At 36.5% G+C, this 23,748-nt stretch overlaps 1 protein-coding gene across 5 annotated transcripts in view; it reads left to right on the top strand.

Moving 5' to 3' along the window:
* Positions 1 to 15,345: 15,345 nt before the first annotated feature.
* Positions 15,346 to 23,748, top strand: part of LOC105051201 (zinc finger CCCH domain-containing protein ZFN-like) — a 42,621-nt gene continuing 34,218 nt past the window's right edge. For 2 of the 5 annotated variants that reach the window (XR_012134201.1, XM_073242986.1), the window contains exons 1-2: positions 15,347 to 15,772; positions 16,364 to 16,521. Coding sequence is in view for 3 of the 5 variants with exons in the window: in XM_073242986.1 (XP_073099087.1) it covers positions 16,369 to 16,521 (153 nt within the window). In the remaining 2 variants the exon portion in view is untranslated. Of the gene's footprint in view, positions 15,773 to 16,363; positions 16,522 to 23,748 lie in introns of all 5 variants that reach the window. The other 3 variants (XR_012134202.1, XM_073242987.1, XM_073242983.1) reach the window with 2 other exon arrangements.

Below are 23,748 nucleotides of genomic sequence, written 5' to 3'. Positions count from 1 at the left end.
TTATTTAGAAATAGATTTTTTTATTTCAAATTTTATTTTTTTTGTAGTACATAGATTAGATATCTCTAAATCATATGACTTTCAATGTATAATAGTTTGGAGGCAATAGATTATGTTACTACTAAAATTTAGGTTTTCAGCGATAAAAAATTTGGTCACAAACTTTTTACTTTCATCAGTAAAAAGTTTTAATAATCATAAGTATTTTATCACTAGATGATCATTTCAAATATATTATGATATATTTTATTTTTTATTAATTATTTTTTTATAATAATTTAATCATCTTCTTTTCTAAAGTTCTTTAAAAGTAGAGATAATGTATAACTCTTTTTATTTATACTATAATTAGTAATAATAGTATTTAATATAGAATACTTTTTAATATTTTGTACTACATATTTTATTTAAATTAGATGGTGATCTAAATCTTTAGTTAAATCAGTCTTTCTAAAAATTTTTAGTAATTATTTTTAAACTATTACCTAGTTTTTGCATATTACTTTCAATATTGATAGTATATTTTATAATAAAAATTATTTTTCTCTAATTGTTGAACTATTTTAACTCATATAACTTATTCATTAAATAGATTAGATCAAATCAAGTCAAAATAAATATTTGATCCATCAAAAAATTTTAGCTAAATATAAAATATTAAATTCTAATAAAATATATAAATTTTAATAGTTTAATATATTCAAAAAATCTATCAAATTTTTAATTAAAATCATGTGGTATTAGGTACAACTTATCATTCTTTAATCTTACTCTAATTCTAATGATGATTAGCTTTATTTTAATAGTATACTAAGTATAAAGTCCAGATCCATATCTTACTTTAGTAATTAATATGTGTATTATTCAAATATTATTATAATTAATATTTTTGTTGATGATTATTTCTTTATGTAAGATTTTAGTAATAACATAATGATTGATACTAAAGACGTAAATTTTTAATAACCACTCCAAAATTTTTCATTAATATTATATACCTATGGTGACTATTTTAAAATATCATCATAAAAAAATATGCTTCAGTGATGAGTCATAAAATCATCATTAATATATTAATTAATATTTATTTTAATGACTATTTTATCGGTTGGTCATTAAAAGATATATACACATAATGACCATTTTAAGCTATCATTATTAAAGACATAAATTCATTGATGAATTATAAAATTATCATCAATCATTTAACCAACATCGATGTCGACATCAAAATTATGATAATATCATATATTGTCACTAAAAATATAGACTTTTAATGACTACTTTATAAATTTTATCATTAAAAATATAGATCTATAGTGACTATTTTAAAATATCATCATCAAAAAAATAAATTTTAGTGATAAATTATAAAATTATCACTAATAAGTTGATCAAAATTAATTTTGATTCTAAAATTATTTTTCATCATAAAAAATTTTATTTAATGATGAATTATTTATGATAAATTAAAAACTAGTCACAAAAGATATATATCTTATGATAAAATCTTATTTCGTCATTAAAGATATTAATCAAAATAATTTATTATGATCATTTTTCATTATCGTCACTAAATATGAGACTTTGGTGACTAAACTTATATTTCGCTACTAAAAGTTCGTCAATAAAAATCTAAATTCTTATAATGCATCCAATAATTTGGATAATCAATATAGGATTTTCATTGTTTAACTGAAGATATACAAATATGTGTGTATGTATAGACATGCATATGTACATATATATTTATGTATTGCTTAAAAAAAAAAGAAAAGAGATGTACTCGATATAAATTACTTAAAAAAAATATATGAATATGAAAATATAATATTCTAACTAAATTTTCTCAGTATATGAGGAGCTAAGCCGGGGCGTAGCTATTTATGCCCAATACACACATATATATATAATAGAAGATAAAGTTAACGATCATCATGATACATTATTTAGCATGCGAATCATATACTACAATAAAAAAAAAAAAATTATGATTTTCACAATACATTTGCACATGATATTTTTAAAAAATATCATTTAATTGATCAAATTATCTCTAAAAGTGATTATATAATTCAAGAACAAAATTTTAATTCAATGGCAAATGAATGAAAAAGATAATTTACCGTTGTCTTTTTATTATCCATCATTTTCCATCACAACATTATAATATTAAAAAAAAACATTATTTTTAAATAAATAATATAATTGTCAATAATAATTTTAGTGTGTCTGCCAAAATCAGATGCTGATCATCCTGCCGTAATAACGCCCTTCAGCAGCCACCTAATCACGTCTCCAAGTCCATCTTCAAAACCCTTTCTTCCTTTCTTCTTTTCCCCTTTCAACCTTGGTTCATCACAGCATAAGCAATCAAATGCTCAGATCTACATGTACCTTCCAAAGCCATCGTACAACTGAGTGACGAAGAAATACGGATGACCCGGCACGTGTCATCCAACGCTTTACACGGTTCTTATCATCTTTAAATGTGACCTTTGACATGAACTGTCCTCCATACTATCTTACACCAATTTACTCTACTCTAACTCAACCACTTGTCACTATCACTATATATGGGCCCGCTTCACGTGGCATATCAAAGGATGGTGTAGTTTTGGGTCTTCGGACGCAGAGTGCGTTTGGTACGTTCATTTATTTATTGGATCAAAATCTCGCGTCGGTGTCGGTGGGTAAGTCCACCGGCCCTTCCTAACGTCATAACGCAGTACTTTCTACGTCATCTCTTACGTGGCACCATCCTGTTCCCGCCGGCGGCTCGGCTCTTTCGGCTTAAGCGGATTTTCGTTAGCTGAGACAGGCTGTGAGTGAGGGAGATTCCAAAGCCCAGGCATGCCCACGTATTCCCATCAGGAAAAAAGAAAAGAAAAAGAAAAAAAACACTGTTATATCTTCTTAACAATCATAAAAATCAATGTAAACCAGGTAGAAAATGGAGTGCTTCACAACTAGATGATTTTGATCAATAAATTAAGATACAATTAAGATATAAATTTTAATATAGATACACATTCAAGTAAAGATCACTAATTGGGTCCAATATTACTTGATGAGGTCCAAAGTTGCTTGTTATGGGCAAGCTAGTTTTCTAATAATCTTGATTTTTTTCAAGTGGGTAATGATGCACTGTATCAAGATGGGCAATGATGCCGCCATGGACTTCAAGTGGGCTAACATCATGTACTCCAAGTTGGTTGAAATATTTATGCATGCTAGCAGAATTTTGGTTGTGACTGGTTGATGAACATGATGGTAGTTGACGAGATATATTCATTTTAGACCCAACAGTGCTCTTTTAGAGACGCATGGCAGATCATCAATTCCCTGCATGGTGGTGAAAGGGATTGATTTTGATATTGGGTGAGAAAATAAAAATAGATCCAAGATAGAAATATAATTTCAATAGATAGAATGGATGGGTCCTTTTACTTGGACAAGAGACTAGTGTTACAGAGCATTGAGGAATAGTAGTTCCATAGGATAGGGCAAGGATTCTTATGATGCTTATATATTTTTGAATCCGTTCATTTAAATATCTGAAGTTTTAGATAGAATATTAATAAAAAACATCCTATTTGCATAGCAGCCGACAAATAAAATGCGAGACAAATCATATCAACCAATCATTGGCAAAATATATGTTGCAGTGATCAAATGGTGCCAAGTTAACGTGTCAAGCAACTTTTGAAAGTTTGTTTGAAATGAAATAGTTGTGCTCTATTCCTCTTTGTCTGATAAAAACAGGATATATAATTGGTCTAAGTGAGTTGTCCGCGTGTTTAGACAATCTCATGAGCTCATGCAACGAACTTTATTCCAAGTGGTATAAAAATGCTTAGGGCAAACAAGGAGGGATTTTGAAATGAGAATGAAAATAAATGACTCCATTTTAACCACTTGATTATCGAGAGTTTAACTCTTGTTCCGATTCTAAGAGGAAATAAGAATGCTCTAACCATCAAAACTTAATTCCAAACTCTCTTCTAATATGCAAATTCCATTCCAATTTCAATTTTAATTTCAATTTCAATCACAAATCAGATGCATTGAGGAATATGATTATTCTGATTCTGATTCTAATCCTTTTCAATTTCAACTTCGATTCCGATTCTGATCATGAACCAAATGCACCCTTAACTTTGCTTACATCCCTCTCCTTCCAAATGGGCAGATTTTTTATATAATTTGACCCTAAGAAAAACCTACATGTATTTTTTACATGTATTTTTTTATTTTTAGAAAAATTATATATGTTTGTTTTTATACTCTAATAATTTTTGTATTATGTGATAAAAATTGTCATATGTAAGGTTCATTATATGGCTCTTGTTCATCTAACATTCACTTAATATTTCCCACTATGTTTATTAAGAACTGTGAGCATCTGTCATTAGTTTAATAGTACATAAGAAAAGGTAGATGTTGCAGTCAAGGGCTCATGGCTCGGCACAAGAGATATTATTCATTTTGATCTATGGTCCATAGCTTGAAGACTATATAAGCCATTTTGGGACTCACGCTTTTGCCCCTTAAAAGGGGCCTCATGTGAGAAGGATAATCTCTTCCTATATAAGCTCTATACCAAACATAGCTCCCCAGTCAAGGAAGAATCTATATACTCTAGTGGATAGTCCTTTCAGCCCCACAGTCCAGCGCCACAGTCTATTGAATTTGAGGGTGATGTCCTCCTTCTAGTACAAATGTTGCAAATAAGAACTCAGATTCATAGCTCGACATGTGAAGTATTGTCTGCTTTGATTTACGGCTCATAGTCTGGAGGCTGTATGGACCATTTTGGACCTCATAATTTTATCTCTTAAAAAGCACCTCACATGAAAAGGATAGTTCCTTTCTATATAAGTTAGATTTTTTTTTAACTTCAATTAATATGGGACTAATGATATCTTTTTTTTTTTTGACACCACAACAGTAGGGATTAATTTCATATACAAGTCTCTATGATCACAATTGTCTGTGTATTGCGGGACAATCTGTAATGCACTGGGCTTATACTCTATATGGTATGATGCCCTACAGTATATGGATCCTAATATATCATGGCCATTGCTACAGCATATGGCTGCTCCTGAACTCACTAAATGAATGGTTAAAGAGCTTCAAATGAGAAGTTGCGTAAGTATCAGAATTATATACGAGAGTTCGAAGAAACTAAAGAGACTCATCAGACTTCTAAAGAAAATAAATGAGCCAGTAGAAATTTAACTTTAATAAATTTCATGTGCATCACACATGTTAAATGCTAGTTATACAATTATCTTGACATTCTAGCAATTTTAATATCAAACTACTTACTCAAGGGAAAAACCTTATACACTAGGACTCGACCTAGGTAGCTGCTATCCTTTTCTATTTAGAGAATTTCATGAATTTGAATCTTATTATGGTGCTACATGATTTTAGAATGACAACAAGATCAAATGTTTTTGGAAGTACTTAAGGATTTTAAGATTTAGGATGTTTGTCATGACAAAAACACAAGAACAAGAATAGAAAGATGGTTTGCAATGCAAAAATTACCCTGTCCTCCTTGGGATCAGAGAGTCTCTTTGTATAGATCTTCTATAGAGAAAAATATAGTAATGCAGCCTATACCAACAACTATACAAAACAGGATAATCAATAATATACTACAGCCCCAAAGATAGTAATACAACCTATAAAAATACAGTCTATATTTAGATTCCTGCTGATTGCTAAATATATTTCTACTGATTGCTATATTTAGATCCCTGTTGATAAGGTATTCTTAGATTTTGCATATATATTTAGATCCCTGCTGATAATGTATTCTTGAATTTTGCTATATTTAGATTTTTGCTGATTGCTAAATATATTCCTACTGATACTCCCCCTCAAATTGATGCTGAAAAATCTTGTAGCATCAATTTGCTACTGATAAACTTATGTCGATCAAAGGAGAAAGCCTTCATGAAAATATCAATGATCTGATCTTTGGAGGGCAAATAGAGAAGAGTAATAATTTTTCTCTCAAGAACATCACGAATATAGTGACAATCAATTTCAATATGTTTTGTGCATTTATGTAAGACTGGATTCTCAGTAATTCGAATGGCACTAGTATTATCAGCATATAGGGGAGTGGGTTCATTGCAAGAGAAATCTAATTTCAAGAGTAATCCTCTCAACCAGGTGACTTCAAAATATACAGCAGACATTGTGCGATATTCAGCTTCAGTGGATGACCTAGAAATCCGATCTTGCTTCTTGCATTTTCATGAAATCAAGCATTGTCCTAAAAAGACACACCAACCAGTAATAGATCTCCTAGTGTTGAGGCAAGCTCCCTAATCGGCACAGCATATGCAAACAAGGACAGAGAGGTCTCAGAAGAAAAGAACAGTCCTTGGTTAGGAGTACCCTTGAGGTAGCGGAGAATACGATGAACAGCAGCAAGATGTGTATGCCTAGGAGCAGTCATAAATTGACTCACAGTATTCACAGCATAGACAATGTCTGGACGAGTAAAATTAAGATAAATGAGGCTCCCAACAAGTTTGCGATAATAAGTAGGATGATCAAGTAGATTGCCAGCATCACTCCAAAATTTGAGATTTACTTCCATAGGTGTGACAACAGTGGGACTGTTTTGAAGCTGAGCAAGAGATATTAGATCATGCAAATATTTCTATTGAGTCGAATGTATGCTTTTTTTGATGCGATGGGCTTTCACACCTAAAAAGTAATTAAAATATCCAAGGTCTTTCATCTGAAATAACCGACGCAGCGTATCTTTAATGTGCTGTATTTCAAGAGTATCATCACCTGAGATCAATATATCATTAAGATACACTACAATAAGAGTAAGACCATGAGGAAACCTTTACAAGAAAAGGGATGAATCTTGTTTGCTCTGTTGAAATCCCGCCTTCTGAATGATATGTCGCAGTTTAGTAAACCATGTCCGTGGTGCTTGTTTGAGGCCATAGAGTAATCTCTTCAATCGACAAATCAAGTCTTGTGATAGCAAAGACAATCCTGGAGGAGATTTCATAAAAACTTTCTCATGTAAATCTCCATTCAAGAAAACATTCTTGACGTCCATTTGAAATATAGGCTAAGATTTTGATGCAGTCAATGCAATAAGAGTTCGAACAATTGTCATTTTAGCCATAGGGGCAAAAGTGTCTTGCTAATCAATTCCATATTCTTAACGATTCCCCAAAGCGACCAATCAAGCCTTGTAGCGCTCCAAAGATCCATCGGATTTCATTTTGACAGTGTAAATTCATTTACATCCTACGGGCTTGATGTCTGAAGGACAGAAAATGAGATCCCATGTGTTGGTTTTGATCAAAGCATCTAACTCCTCTGCCATAGCTTGTTGCCAACACTCATGCTTCATAGCCTGAGAGTTTGTATTGGGGATGGGAATTGTGGACAAGGTGAAGAGAAAGGATATTTCTGTGGAAGTAGATGGAAAGCCATAGCGGTCAGGTGGACGAGTGGGGCAAGTGGATCTCCTAATATTGGGAAGTGAAGAAAATCCAAAGATCGGTGCAGGTTCAAGATCAGGGTCAACAGCAGGGTTAAGAGGTTCAGCTTGACCAGCACCTGATGCTGTGGGTGTATCCTTTCACTTGTAGACCATCCCTTGTTTGAATTTGCTGGAGGAATCTGCCTCATGAGTTGTGTCAAATAAATGTACAATGGAGGAAGAGACTTGGGGAGATAATGACGGATGGTGGGAATAGAAGAAATGTCTATCAAAGAATACGATATTTTGAGACACTCGAATGCGTTGACTGTGAGGATCATAACATCGAAACCCTTTTTGATTCACTACATAACCCAAGAATACATAGTGAGCAGCTTGAGCAAAAATTTTATGACGTTCCAGTAGAGGAAGGTGAACAAAATAAAGACAACCAAAGGGATAAGACTTCTATAATTTGATTGTTCTTTAAAAAGTTTAAAATAGAGACTGACATTCTCTAATTTTTTTGAGATCTGATGATTGATTAAAAATACAGCAGTCCTCATAGCCTCATCTCAAAATATTTATGGAACTACAGCATCAAGAAGCAGAGTGCGAGCGACATCAAAAATGTGTCTATATTTTCTCTCAGCAACACCATTTTGCTGAGGAGTATAGGGGCAAGATCGTTGAGAGGTTATTCCTTTGTCTTGAAGAAATAATTGAAACTGATTTGATATATACTCTCTCCCTGATCTGATCGTAGGGTCTGTATATGTTTGTCAAAATGAGTTTCAACCATTGACACAAAGGCTTTGAAACAAGACAACACATCAAATTTTGCACATAAGAAGTAGATCCAAGTGAACCTACTAAAGTCATCGATGAATGTGACAAAATATTTGTAATCCGAAGAGGATATAATTGGAGCCAAATCTTAGACATCAGAATATATAAGTTCAAAGGATGATTGCGATACATGATTGCTCAAAGAAAATGGAAGAGTTTTGCTCTTCCCTTGGCAACAACTAAAATAAGAGCATTGCTTTGGAATTTCAGATTTATTATGAATCAAACTTTTCTTGAACATTAACAATAATTTATTTGAATTTGAATGTCCTAATCTATGATGCCAAAGTAGCTATTTATTGGACACAACTTCATGAGATGCAGACAAACCAGAGGGATGCGGGAATATGTGATCCACAGTGAAGAGATGCCCATGCTTACTCCCTTTCAGGATCACTGTCCCTGAGTTCAGGTCCTGAATAAAGCAGCCAGAAGGAGAGAAGGTTATATTACAATGATTGTCTACAAGCTGCCAACTGAAAGAAGGTTAGTGGATAATTGTGGAACAAGATAAACATCAGAAATATTAAAATTTTTGGATTGAATTCTACCCATTGCCATAATAGGCAGAATTTTTCCATCAGCAATATGAACTTTAGATTGACCATGGTAAGGAGATATTGAACAAAAGTTTGTGAAGAGGATGTCATATGATTGGAGCTTCCAGAATCTAACAACCAAGGCCTAGAAGTATTTTTATCTGAAATTCTCATGGCAGACAAGGCAGACTGAATCATAGCTTGAATTGATTCAGTAGTGATTGAGTGATACCAGCAGATGTGGCAAGAGGAGAAGATTCTTCAGTAAACCAATCGTGGTGTGGTATGTCTTTCTTCCTTTGTTCTGAGGTCTTCGCCTACATTCAGTCAAGATGTGGCCTCCTTTCCTACAATACCTGTAGAATTTCTTCTTACAATCTCGAGCAATGTATCCATATTTTTGGCATAAATAGCATTGTAACTGCTGGGTATCTTTAGTTCTAGATTGCTCCCTAGAAAGAAAGGCAAGATCTGAATTGTTTACAGCCTTAGAATTATTGGTAGTTCCTTGTGAGAGAAGCCGTTGTTCTTCACGAAGAACCTCCTGAAAGCACTCATCTAGATCAGGTACAAATTTTTGATTCATCAAAGTTTTTCTAACAGTCTCAAAATCAGATCTTAACTTCATGAGGAAATGATCTCTCATATTTTTGGCTTGCAAAGTTTGAATTGTTACCAAAACTTTCGTAGAAACAGTTTCATATATGATAGAGTTGTATTCCAACCATAAGTTCATAAAATCAGAATAGTATTCCTGAACAGTCTTTGTTCCCTGAGTATATTCACCAATCTCAATCCCAATATTGTATTTTCTAGAATCATTGTCTTGATGATATAACTTCTTCAAAAAACTCCACATGCTTGCAGCAGTGGTGTGTGCCCGCAGATTTATTCCAATTTAAGGTTCAACAGAACTCACAATCTAACTCAACACTTTTGCATTATTTTTCTATCATTGTTTTACTTCTTTTTCATTTTCTTTATCTTCCCTAGGCTGGCCTTCACTTCCATCAACAAAACTCCAAAATTTTTGACCCATAATGAAATATCTTAAATAAAACTCTCATAAAAAATAGTTTTTCTCATTAAAATAAACAGAAATTACAGTAGTTTTGGTGTTGGTATCCATCAGGATCAGAGATTTCAAAAGCTAGAGAGATCAAAATAGAAATAGTCAACAAACCTGACAGAAGTTTCTCAAAAAAAAATATCAGACTTCAGATTCTCATGATCTCAAGATGCTGCAGAAGAATCCTTGAATGAGGGCAGCGGACTCCAGAAAGCCTTCTAGATGAGGGCGGCAGTTTAGAAGCCCTTTTCTCTAATACCATGACAAAAACACAAGAACAAGAATAGAGAGATGGTTTGGAATATCAAAATTGCCCTATCCTTCTTGGGATCAGAAAGCCTCTTTATATAGATCTTCCATAGAGAAAAATATAGTAATATAGCCTATATCAATAACTATACAAAACAGGATAATTAATAATATACTACAGCCCCAAAGATAGTAATACAACCTATAAAAATACAGTCTGTATTTAGATTCCTACTGATTGCTTAATATATTCCTACTGATTGCTATATTTAGATCCCTGTTGATAAGATATTCTTGAATTTTGCATATATATTTAGATCCCTACTGATAAGGTATTCTTAGATTTTACTATATTTAGATTCTTGCTGATTGCTAAATATATTCCTACTGATATGTCAAACAAATTACAAAATTGATATCCAAAATCACGAAAAAGAGAGTTGACCTTCATATGATAATTAACCCTTCAAAAGTATCGATAGCGAAAAACGACCATTGCTTTGATCCTAATTGTATATTAACTTCAAAAATTTTACATACTTTCAACATGATTTTATATGGTGAAGTAAGCCCTTTCAAATGTTAGATAAAAAAATGGCATTGTGAGACAATTGTTGGGGCATTCTATTTTTCCTAGCAAAATATGCCCTTATTATACACTTCATTCAGTTTGAGTACTATGAATATGTTCTAGGTTCGCACATTATATGGTGTATTTTTAAATATTTATCCTATAAACTTTAATTATTAGTAAGTCTCTATTTTTTTTAAAAAATCTAATGATTAAAATATTCAAAATATTTCAACCATTGAGCTAGTTCATTTTTATTGCATACTCTAGTATTTATTTACAATCCCCCGAGAGAGAGAGTGTGAGAGAGAGAGAAAGAGAGATTTTAATGCAAAAGCATGAAGGATAGGGCTTTTTTTTTTTCTTTAAGGGTATAAAAGTTATCTAAAAATTTTTATTTTTTAGATAAATATTTTTTATATAATATTTAGATAAAAAATAATATATATATATATATTATATGTTAGAAAATAGCTCAGAAATTTATTATCCAAGCTATTTTACATTACTAGTTTATTAGATAAGTTGCTAAAATCTATACATATTTTCCAAAAAATCTTTTATTATATGAAATATAATATATATTAACAAAATATAGTTAATATATGTTATATAGAATACAATATAATATAGATAATGAATTATAATATATATGATAAAAAATATATATTATGATATAGTGTATTATATTAATATATATTAAAATAATATATTATTACATTAAATTATATTTTATTATAATATAAGATGTTGATATTACATGATAATAATAAATAAGATATTTATATGATAATATTATATTATTATAATAATATATTATATTAAAAAATAAAATAATATGATCCGATAATAATATAATATTATATTATATATAAGATAGTGTTGCTGTAAAATTTTGAGTCGAGACGAATGCGGCTGTCCGGAATTAATTTGAGGACTAAAACGCCAAAGAAAACCTACAAGATCGGTCCACACTCATCGAAGGTTCTCTAATAGGAGATCATCCGACGCTTAAATCAGTCGAAGCTTGAAAATAATAGAAAAAAGAGAGAAAAAGAGTAAGAGCATGGATTGTTCTCTAAAGTAGAACCTATCTAGAGGGTCCGCTTTTTACCTCTTTATATAGAAATGGAGCTGAATGTTGTTATGTTAGAATTTGATAGACCGTTAGGCCCTAATTCTCTAAATTGTTAGGCCATGATCTGATAGACCATTAAGATAAGAAATCTGTTCACTAACCTATGAATCAGGGTAGTTAGTTATGGATGTCAATTGCGAATTTTATCCATGGTTTGAAGGTTATTAGGAGATTCCAACAAATCACCCACATAGCTAAATAGGCTGATGGTTTGAGATCCGTATAATAATGATGTGCCGATTATGAGAGTTCTTTCCTATTATCAGCAAGATTCCAACCACAGGATCAATAAATATCCAAGTCAAAGTCAACAAAAGATTAATAGCATAAAATCGATCTATCTTGAATTTTTAGATCTCTCTCCAATATCTAAGATAGTTTTGTAGAGTCATCAATGAGTACTCAATTATAATCCGAAGAAGATAAAATTAGATTGGATGACGGATAATTTTCATAATAAAAAATATTATATATTATTATTATAAAATTAAAAATATATTAAGAATGTAACAAAAATATTATTTTTTTTGACGATGACAAAATGGCTTATCCATCTAATCCATCTTTTAGATAGATAATTTTTTTTATTTTATAAATAAATATTATAGATGAAAAAATAATTTATCAATCTTAAAAATATAAATATATAAATAAATTGATTAATAAAAAATATTAAAATTTTTTATAATATTTATCTATCAAAAGATGAATTTTAAAATAAAAAATTCAGTGTGAATGGTACTAAGTGCTCGTACGATGGAACCAGCCTCCCAAGAAAATCCAGCCAATACTTCCCTGTCTCATCCACTCCCTTGCCCAACGAGAGAGACAGAAATTTTAATGTCAAATTCCTTGTGTGGAAAGTACAATGCAAAAGTCCTCATGTGAAAAGTACAATACGAAAATCCTTGGGTAAAAAGTACCAACTAACTTTTTATTTTTTAATTATCTTAAATATATTTATATTAAACAAATTTGAATTATTCATCTTATTAAAAAAAATACCAACCAGTCATCCCATCGAACCAACGACGCCTCTCAAAAAATCAAGCTAATCTCTCTCTCACCCATGCAAGCAACTCTCCAATATGCATTAGCGTATTTTGTTTAAGTCCGAACTGGATCTAACTCAACATAAAATTAAAATTTTAGTTTCATCAGCTTATTTATTTTATACAATATTCAACGACTGCTATTAGAAGATATATAGCCACCAAACAAAATACATTATATATGGTACATTATTTGATCATGATTTATTTTTTAATGGCGATCATCCGATATCATACAGTGGTGCATCCCGTAGAGGATCCCATAAGAACAAAAATATATGTATCCATATGCCCATCATGTTTAAAAATTAATTTTTTTTAAATATTATTTTTTTAATAATTAATTTTAAAAATATCTTCAATCTTAATTTATTTTTAAATTTATTATCCATACGTGAAATCGTGAATTCAACTCACGATTTTAGTACCATTTCAACTGAAATTGTAGGTTATATTCATGATTTTAAGTCTAGATGACTAAATTACATGGCAAAAATAAAAATATGAAGTCTCAGATTCAGCCTAAAATAATAGGCCTAATCCACGATTTTACTGAAATCGCCTAAAATAATGGGTGACATTTTTGTGCTTTTCGTTTGCTCCTTTCCTACCCTGACACCTCCCCAGGTCCTCTACCTTCGTTTTCTCACGACCGCCATGCACCCACCCTCTTCGTACCACCATCCATTGCTTCTCAATTCGATTGCTACTCCTCCTTATCCTCCCTTCAACCCTATATCCGCTCGTGATCCCCCTCCCTCAGGCGCCCGCCCCACTACCATCCAACACCCACGCCCCCACCTCGCGATGTAGTTTCGTACAGCCCCGCCACCACCACTCACCTTCTGTGCCCATGCCCTCTCCCATCATGCTTCCCTCTCCCAACCCCTCTCACCCTCGTCCCCCACACCCACTCCCTCCCTGCCGCGCTTCCACGCTCCCCCACCCCCCATCCACAGCTCTGCGCACCACCCATTCTAGCACCCGCACCACCCCCCAAAGACACCGCAACTCCACGTCGCCCCACCAACACCCCACACCCCCTACACCTTGGTGCCTGCATCCCACCCTCCCTCACCCCCATGACGATCCTTATAGTTTTGCGCAAACCCTCCTCCTCCCTCTCCATCTCAGTGCTCGCACTCGATCCTTTGTGATTTTTTCTATGACTGCATGCACCCTTAGCCCCCATCCTGATGCCCGCACCCTAACCTACCCCTCCGCACTCCTCCTCTATGACGATCCTACAACCATCATGCTTGCATTCCTCGTGCTTCCCTCCCTGATGGGCTCTTTCGCCTCGCTCCTTCTTTGTTCCTCCATTCGATGTGCCTATAATTCTACCTGCTCCTTCAATACCGTAGTTCTTTTATTAAAAATAAAAAAAATAAAATTATAAAATCATGAATTATCTCTATCATTTTTTGTGCCAGATCGTCATTTAAAATGCTGGATCGATCCTATGATTTCAACTAATTTGATTTTGAAATAGTTGGTTGAATTCATGGATCGCGCAGCAGCGTGACGGTGGATTCAGAAATAAATGGGATTGAAGATATTTTTAAAATTAATTATTAAAAAATAATATTTTAAAAACAATCCTTAAAAGTCAAACCACTCCATCACGTCCCGTCAACATGTGAATCTTCCGACGTCACCCAAATCCACCCACCCAGCCGAGCCGTTCTCCTTCGCGCCGCGCCGCCCCAGCCGAACCCCCACCCGGAAAGGGCAAAGCCCCATAAACGGCACGAGAGAATCGTCGGGCCGGACCAAACCGACGAAAAGAAAACGTCACCCACTTACATCCACACTTTCCTTCGACAACCAAGACAGCACCCACTCACTCCCCTCAACGCGCACGGCACAACCAGTTAACCACCACGTCTGTGGGCCCCAGTCGCGTAGAAGAGGGTGGGTTTCCGGTCGACGTATGGGACGTGGGCAAGGGCAGAAAAAAGTGCACCGTATCCGAATCGTCCACGTGGCTCGCTCTCCCCCGGCCTTTTTGCCCCCTGGGCTCCACCGTCCCACCGGGTCACCGCACGCATGGTTCCGGCGTCTGAAATGCCAAAGCCGGCAACCCCACCCGCTTCTCTCGCCCACGCTTCCCATCTTCCCCGCCCCGATCTCCCGCGGCTCGGTCCACCTTAACCCACTCCATCTCATCTCACCGTCCATTCCATCAATTCGCACGAATATTGAATTAACAACGCGATCGTTACGGTGGCGCGCGAGACAGGGGAGAGGGGAGCCGCTTTGAAGAAACGGTTTCCGGTTTCGGCGGAGTGGGGAATTAATATTTTAACTGATTTCTCCTCGTCATTAAAGGTTACAAATATTTAATAGCGGTTTTATTAATATTATTATTACTAGTTTTTTAGCTCGGTTTCGCACGCGCGGGTGGAAAAAGGGGGAGAAAACGACCGGTTGTCGGAGCGGATGACTGGTTTTTATTCCTCTCCTCGTTTGTGGAGTGGAGAGCGCTTCCCCTCCTCGCCCTCCTCCTCGCTATCGCTCTTCTTCCCCTCGTTCTCCTCTCTTTACTTCTCCTCTCGCTTCCTTGTTCTCTCTTCCGGCTGTTGCTGCTGCTGCTGTTGTTCTTCCTCGTCTTCCGCGATCGAAGAAGCCGGAATCTGACGCGCGCGGCGGAGGGGAATGGGTGGTGCGGCGGGGATCCTTTGATGGGAGGTGGTGGATGGAGTACGAGGAACCGGAGTCCAGATGCACGGCGCGAGGCCGCCGGCGGCCATGACGGAGGGATCTTCATCGCTTGACGAAGATCAGGGCTAGGGTTTCTTGCGTTCCTTCCGTCCACTGTAGTAATGGTAATGCTGATGGTGTTGGATTTGTTGCCTTGTCCCCTGTTTTGGGAGTTCAGCGTGGATGGATCGGAACTGGGGCTCTTTTTGTTCAATTTAGTACGGTCATTGATGGAATTCTCCGTCTTTGGTCCGTTTTGTGAAAAAGAATTGAGAAAGCTTTGGTCTTTCTTTGGATTGGTGGAATCACGTCTGGTTTAACGTTGAAATTTGGAGTCTTGATCTTTTTTTCTTATTGAATGGAGGCTTTTTAATTTATTTTGGTAAATTTCGTGTTTTCAACTATTACTGCGTTTCTTATGGTAATTTTTGTTACTTTCTTTCCGTTCAATTGGCTTATTGATCTTGGAAGTTGAAGATTATTACGTCGCATTCATGTGATCGCAGCTTTCAAACTCTGTTCATGTTGTTACGTTTTATTTTGGTTTGTAAATGGCTTCGTATTTTCCAACAAGTTGCTTTTTCCGTTACAGATTCTGTTTTTTCCGTTCAAAGTTCAGCTGGGTCGTCCCTTGATGTATTTTTTTTTTTTAAGAAGAAAATTTATGTTCATGATCTTTTTTATAAAACAAATCTATCAATCTGGTGCTATTTCAGAGGCAATGTGGCAAATGAATTTGAGAGGGAGTGAATCAATGGAATCTGGACCCTATCCCGAGCGGCCAGGAGAGCCAGACTGTGCTTATTACATCAGGACTGGCCTCTGTAGATTTGGAATGACTTGTAAATTTAACCACCCACCCAATAGAAGGCTGGTAATTTCAAATACCTACTTGATTGTCTCTGTTGGATTTGACAATTTGAAATGTCCACAATGTGATTATTCCTTCTTATGTCCCTTTTGATGTCTTTTTTGACTATGACATTTGTTAGTATAATCAGCTTCTGTAACTGCACAGTCGTTTGGCCGCTAATGTCTTGAATGTCTCCTATCTTCTCTTCCTATTTAGCACTGGCTTTTTACATAGCCTTATTTATAGGCCGTTCCATTCGGTTGCCTGCAAATGTGTGCAATTGTGTTGTTGAATCATTGTGATTATGCAGACTTTAGCTTCCATATTGGCATCAGTTTCTTTGACGAACAAACTGAGTGAACAAACTCTGGTTAGTTTTTAGTATGATTCTTGGTGGACAACTATATGATTTTGGGGCACAACATTATTCTTATTGTAACATAATTTGTCATTTTGACACTGGTGATCCTTGACGTGATATCATCATTTTGCCTCATTTCCATTAAATTACCTTTGATAAACAGAAAAGAAGGTGTAAATCTACAAATGGGAGTTAGATGGTCACACGGAGAAGAAAGTATGGTGCAACAGTGTATAAATAGTTGAAATTTCATAGTTTGAACAAGTATCAGATGTATGACCCATCATTGCAATTCATGGATATAATATACAATGCACATCTTGGCAATTGATGGCATTTTGCCTTCTTCCTGTTTCTTGAATACGTCGTTGTAAGCTAAGAGGTATAAATTGTTGGTTTCCCATTCATTTCTCCATGTAAAATCCATAATTTTTTGTGAGAAAATGTTGAACCTATACTATGTTTACTTGTTTGTCCATCATCTTAGGTGTATATTATGTGTACAAAGAAGAGTTGCTTTCTTTGTTGTTTGCTCTCTATTCTTCCTACTGATAAATTGCTTTCATGAATAGTTTAACAATTAGACTTGAGAGTGAGTGTGGAAATGAACAACTCATCTAATTGGCATGCTTACATGCATTTGTAATACCCGCATAGACTAGCATCCCATGTATGTCCAAGTTCCTTCTTATGAAGGAATAAATTCATAAAAGGAACAAAGAATGTTGGTGGAAACATTAGATATATGAGTATAGTGGAATGCATGCATGCTATGTAAACAGTCAAGTGCCGCCCCACTTCTGCAAATAATTGTGAGGTTAGTTATTATGTGAGAATATATGTATAGATTTTCACTAAATTAGGATAAATTTAACTCCAATGATTATGTAGTGGATTGTTAAGTTGACTTGCTTGTGGATAGTATGGATACTTTAGCTTGCATTAGAGACTAAAACTTTTTACTTTATACCTACTGTTTACATTACATTTTCATTTTTAGAGCATCCACATCTATTCGTATCAATGTTTAGCTGATTTATGTTGGCAGAAAAAGAAGGCAAGGAAGAAAAAGTGATAGAGAAGTAGGGAAATAAATGATCTCCTCGATTAACTCACAGCAATCATAGAAATTAGCATTATGGAATCTGGGAGCCTAAACTTATGCTTGTTTTCTCACGAGGCCTACAACTTTAAAATTTTATATTAATTAGAAACAATTTTTAAGATGTTGTACCTTTTGGAGCAAAATCCTAGCTTTGCTAACGTAAACAACCATGCTAATTTTGGTAGCGACCCCCTTGGACTCAAAGTTGATGATACACCAAGAGTTTGACACTATATCAATGAACCAATGGATTGAGCATGCTAGATGTATTCAAATTGTTGATGTGAAAGGGCTGACTGCTAAGAAGGTATATGCGACCACACATGTGGGATCACGAGCCTATCTTTGTCTTGATAATTAATACAACAGTTCGAGGGAGAGGAACAGTATGAATGATGATTCAAGTCTGTTGGTGAGCTGATTTTGCACTGAATAAGAAAGAATGCTTAACACATGAGACAGCAACTAGTGCAGAAAGCCTCTATAACTTCTGTCATGCACATGCTCTTTAGAATATTTGGTGTTATAGGTTAAAATTTAGGTCTCTTAATTTTATCATACATTGTATGCTTGTTCCTTTGAAATAAGGTTTGTTGTATAGGAATTGGTCACCGTACTAGTACCGCACCCATATGGTACCAGACTACAAGTTAGTATTGTAACTCCCATACCAATACATGGTACATTGCTGGACATAAGATGGTAACCATATGATGTGCTGCTGTATTATATCAAGCCTCTTACTGTATTGTTACCTTACCAGTATGGTACAGTATGCCCGATACTGGGCAATTCGAGTCATACGGCAAACCATGCATTCAATGTATGATGACCTTTCCTTCCTAATTAGTTAATCTAACTTGATTATAGAAGCAACTTAGGTCTTGGTTGTTTCAGTAGTTTGAGTTTTGGCATGGAGGGCAGAGCCAAGAAAATTTTCAAGAGAGTGAAGGACAAGTTCCTATGTCATGCTTAGTTTGTATTATATGCATCACAAAATTAACCACTTTTACTCCTGAAAAATGTTTTTAACCAGGTAATTGGCTTTAAAGGATTCTGATATTCCTTAATAGGCGAATATTGAATGTTAGTTGTAGATAGTTTAACATTTTTAACTATTCTTTGATAAATGAAGTGGAACTGTGAGATTTTTGAAGCAATTCTTCTGAAAGTTCCCTTGTGTATTCTCCAATACATTGTCAAAGCAATTTGTGCCTACTGTTTATGATAATGATTGGGGAACAATCTTTCTTTATATTCTTCCTTTTCTTTTTGAAATATGTTGGTATAAATAAAGAACAATGGATTTGCTTGTTCCTAGTCCCAAGCTTAAGTTAGCATCACTTATTTCTTGCCTTACATGTTCAGAGTATGTCCAACTTTGAGATGCTGCTAGCTGTACTTGCATGAGCATAGTGGAGCACTCCAACTAGGATTGCCTCTACCAATAAGGCCACATTGGGATAGTTAAGATTTTTATTTCATATGATAGAAAAAGTGAAAACTATGGGATCTAGTTTTTTTTAATACATTGGTTGATGCCTGTTATTCAGTTGGAGAAGAATCCAACCTTTTTTTTTGAAAAAGTTATGTTTTGATGTTTAGAGAACGGATAGACCTCTGAATTAAAAGTTAATGTTCCATGCTAGACAAAAAAACTTGAGATATACTGGCAACTAACAACTGAGCTTTGTAGTTTCTGATTTAACAACAAATATTCAGAGATACAATTAAAGCAAGCAAATGAAAATGCTCAATAGAATCATGGATCATATTTTCTATTTAGCAGAACCAAATCAGCATCTGAAAATGAAAAAGTTACAAAAACAATGCTAATTGGGGGACCCGCAGTTCCTTAGTTTATAGGATGACAAACTTGGATCAATCTGAACACATGAAAAAGTGGTGAAATTATATTGGTGAATAGGGCTGAAGTGGGAGATGGAGGATGATGAATGATGGAGATGATGGTGCACCTTTGGTGGTGAGGTGGGAGACATAAAGGATCAGCAGACAGGATGTTTTGTCTGTGTGTGAGAGAGGGAGTGACAGACCTAATTTCTTAGGTTGAAGTCAGTTTCTTTCTCTTTTTTTTTTTTCGGTGTGCAGTGGGGGTTGGGGGGGGGGGGGTGATGGTCCAAGGCATTGTGATTTGTGAGAATGTGATGTGCTCTGCCTATGGGAAGTGGTGCCATCAGAAAGAGGCAAGCTTGATAATGAAGGCAAAAAAGAAAGATTCAAATCTACTTTTCTATGCTGGGATCTACACTACCTATCTTTTGAACTCGAGGTTTCACCACCTAAATATGAATACTGGTTCTTTAGTGGCTTTATGCCTGAATGATATGAAACCATATTGGATTGGCTAGAAAATCCAAAACCTTTTTACAGAGACCTTATGAGACAAGTTCTCTTTCATTATATTTAGCCTGATAATTTAAGATAGAAAACCTGTAATTATATTATGTCATTATCATCAGGGTTAAGATTCCCTTTCCTATTAGTTCTTTTCATTGCTGAAGTAGGGGAATTAAACCTAGAAGCATAAGGACTACTAAATCTTTGCAACACCCTCAGAAAGGGTTATATACAAAGAATAATTTATGGTTTATGTGTTTGATCAGAAGACATGGATAGGGTTGTTTTCTATGTCAGCTCTGGAGTCCAAGCTCATGGTTTTGTTGTTGTAGTGGTCAAAAATGAAAACGTGAGAGATTTCATGAAAATCCATCTTGAACCACAGTTCAAAATTTCTTTTATTTGATAGAACAGAACTAATTCATAATTGCCAATCATCAGTTCAAGATGATCTAGACAAATTCTATATATATTTTACTTATAAATATTACATGCCACTGCCTCTATGGTATCTCTGTTCTGGTCCGAATAGAAATTACTAAACATTTAGCATCCCTCATGCTTGATGCTATATTGAATATGAACAGAGAGTTTTCAAAGGATGGCCTTTTGAGTTTAATAGGGACAGACTATGGGTCTTTCCTTCATAACATGAGATTTTTAGGTGGATAGAACGATGAAATAAAGGTCATTTCAGATATAGTCTTCTGTGTGATTTATTTCAGAGCCACAAAGGTGCAAATCATTTTTTTCCTCAGCAGAGGTCTCTTTCTGTTGTTTATGTTATCAAAGAAAGAGAATGTAAATGGAAAAGAAAGTTTCAATTTTCCCTTTTTGGTTATATTAGAAAGGAATTTTGGGGTAGCTAAAACACTAACGAGATAAATATATAGAGCAATAGAACTCTGTTTTTGCTTTCTGCTCGTATAAATGGGAGATCATTTGACAATTTGGATCAGATGGCTGTTATTGCTTTCTTTAGTGCGACAGAAGAAAACTTAATTTCCATCGAAGAACCGTTTGTGATGATAAAGGGGAGGTATATAGAATGGTGATGCACTGGTGTTGTTCATGCATGTAGTGCCAAAAGTGCATTTCAGGTGACAATGTAATTCTGTAGGTAGATTTGGATGATGCTGGAGAGAGGCAAAAAGATGCTGATAACCATGGTAATGACATATAGTGGGCCCAACTTGTTTGCATGAAGCTTCTCATTATAATGCTAAGCACCAAAAGATTTGTTGAGATGATGGCCTTAGCAATGAAGACAGTTAAAGGGGTTGAAGATGTGAATTGGGATGGTTAAATTTAGCTGTAATTTACATAAAAAGACTGTTAGGATTTGACGCCTCGAGATTCAGCCCACATTGAGCCCACAGCGAGGTTCGCGGCGAAAAACGGAATCCAACGAGACCAAGATCACCTGAATCGGAGCTCGGATGGAGGAGATACGAGCTTTTGAAGTCGGCACGAGAATCGAGGCGGCGGCGCGCGGGACGCGAGACCCAGGCCCGTGGCCCACGCGGCCGCGCGGCCCAGGCGCGCGCAGGCCCGCGCGCGCGGGCCGGCCCAGGCCAGCGGCCTGCTGGCCCCCTTGCCTCGGTCCACCGTGGACCGGGTGGTCCACGGCGCGGCCTGTGGACCGCGTGGGCGTTTCCCACGCGTTTCTCGCGGTCCACGGCACTATTCCGTAGACCGGAGCGCGATCCGACGGCCCAGGGGGCTCCCGATCTTGATCCGACGGTTCAGGGGGTTTTTTGGCTTTGTTTAGGACTCCTAATCCCTCTCTAATCATGTTTTAAGCTCTGTTTAACCCTTAAAAGGGCCTGAGACGAACAGAGAAGGCATAGGGTTCGGTTTCTCGCCGTACAGCCGTACGAACCTGTGAAGAGAGAGAGAGGCGAGGGCGCTGAGAGAGAAGGAGCAGGAGGCTCCTGGACAGCGGTCGCCAGGCTCTTCAGGGGTTCAGGGGGGTCTTCAAGAGAGAGAGAGCTTTTGTAAGGGGAACTTCAGGTGAGAGAGAATTGGGTGTACAAAGGTTGAGGGTGAGGTCTCCTCTTGTAAAATTTTCTTTTCATAGTGAAGTTTGCATGCCCCGTGGAGGCGAGCCCTTTTGTGGCTGATCCACGTATTTTTGATTGTTTTTCCTTTTGTTTTGTTTCTTCTTTCTTCCTGCTGCATCGCGTGGTACTGAAAGGATCTTGGAAGATGGTGTCCTGGTCAGACATCCACCCAACAAGTGGTATCAGAGCAAGGCGGTACAAGGACGCAGATTGCAGTGGTGGTGAGCAAGACTGAAGATGGAGAAAACAGGAACAATCAAGAGGGAGATCAACAAGTTTGATGGTAAGAGCAATTTCTCCTCGTGGCAGGCAAGGGTGAAGGACGTGCTCATCCAACAGGGGTTGATCGATGCTCTCTTGTGCAATGAGAAGCCGACCACCATGGAGGTGCGGGATTGGAAACGGCTACAGATGCAGGCGGTGAGTACCATCCGCATGTACCTGACGGATGAGATGGTGATCCATGTGCTGAGTGAGACTTCCCCGACGGTGCTGTGGTCGAAGCTCAAGGAGTTGTACATGGCGAAGTCTCTCACCAATACTCTTTTCCTCTGGAGGCAGTTCTACCAATTGCGGATGACTGAGGGACAGAGCGTGCAGGAGCATTTGAGCCACTTCCAGAAGATCCTCACCGACCTTCTCAGCGTTGGCGAGAACGTTGAGGAGAAGACCAGGGCGCTGGTTTTGCTGGCGTCGCTTCCCTCTTCGTACGAGTTCTTGGTGACTGCTCTTCTAGTGGGGAAGAGCACTATCAAGATGGACGAGGTCACCGCGGCGATACTCCAGAACGAGGTTCTCAGGAGGGAGAACCCAGCTTCGAGCTCAGGTGGCGATAGCTCAGCTTTGGTGGCTTCTGGAGGTGCAGGAGGCGGTAAACGGAGCGACAGGAGATCGCAACGAGGGCGGTCTAAGTCCAGGAGGGATTTTAGCAAAATCAGGTGTTATCGGTGCGAGGAGTTGGGGCATCTAGCCAGAGATTGCCCTCAACTGAAAAATCGGACGGTGGCTGCTGTAGCGACGGCCGGCAGCGATTTAGATGGAGATGTCTTTGAGATATCTGACGAGGTATCTACTTCTTCCCAACAGTGGATATTAGATTCTGCATGCCCCTATCATGTATGTTGCAGAGAGGAGCAGCTTGACTCCCTGGAGAACAGTGAGGGGCACTGTATATCTGCCGGATGGATCGAGCTGTGCGATCAGAGGCATTGGGACGGTCAGCTGGAGGACACATGACGGTGCAGTGAGGAGATTGGGGGAGGTCCGATACATACCCAATTTCAGACGGAATCTTATCTCACTTAGTAGACTGGATTCGAGAGGCTACAGGACGGTAGCTGGTGGAGGAATCCTGAGGGTAC

Source organism: Elaeis guineensis, chromosome 9, assembly GCF_000442705.2.
Source record: "Elaeis guineensis isolate ETL-2024a chromosome 9, EG11, whole genome shotgun sequence".
Taxonomy (NCBI): Eukaryota; Viridiplantae; Streptophyta; class Magnoliopsida; order Arecales; family Arecaceae; genus Elaeis; species Elaeis guineensis.
This window is presented reverse-complemented; position numbering and strand designations above follow the sequence as displayed.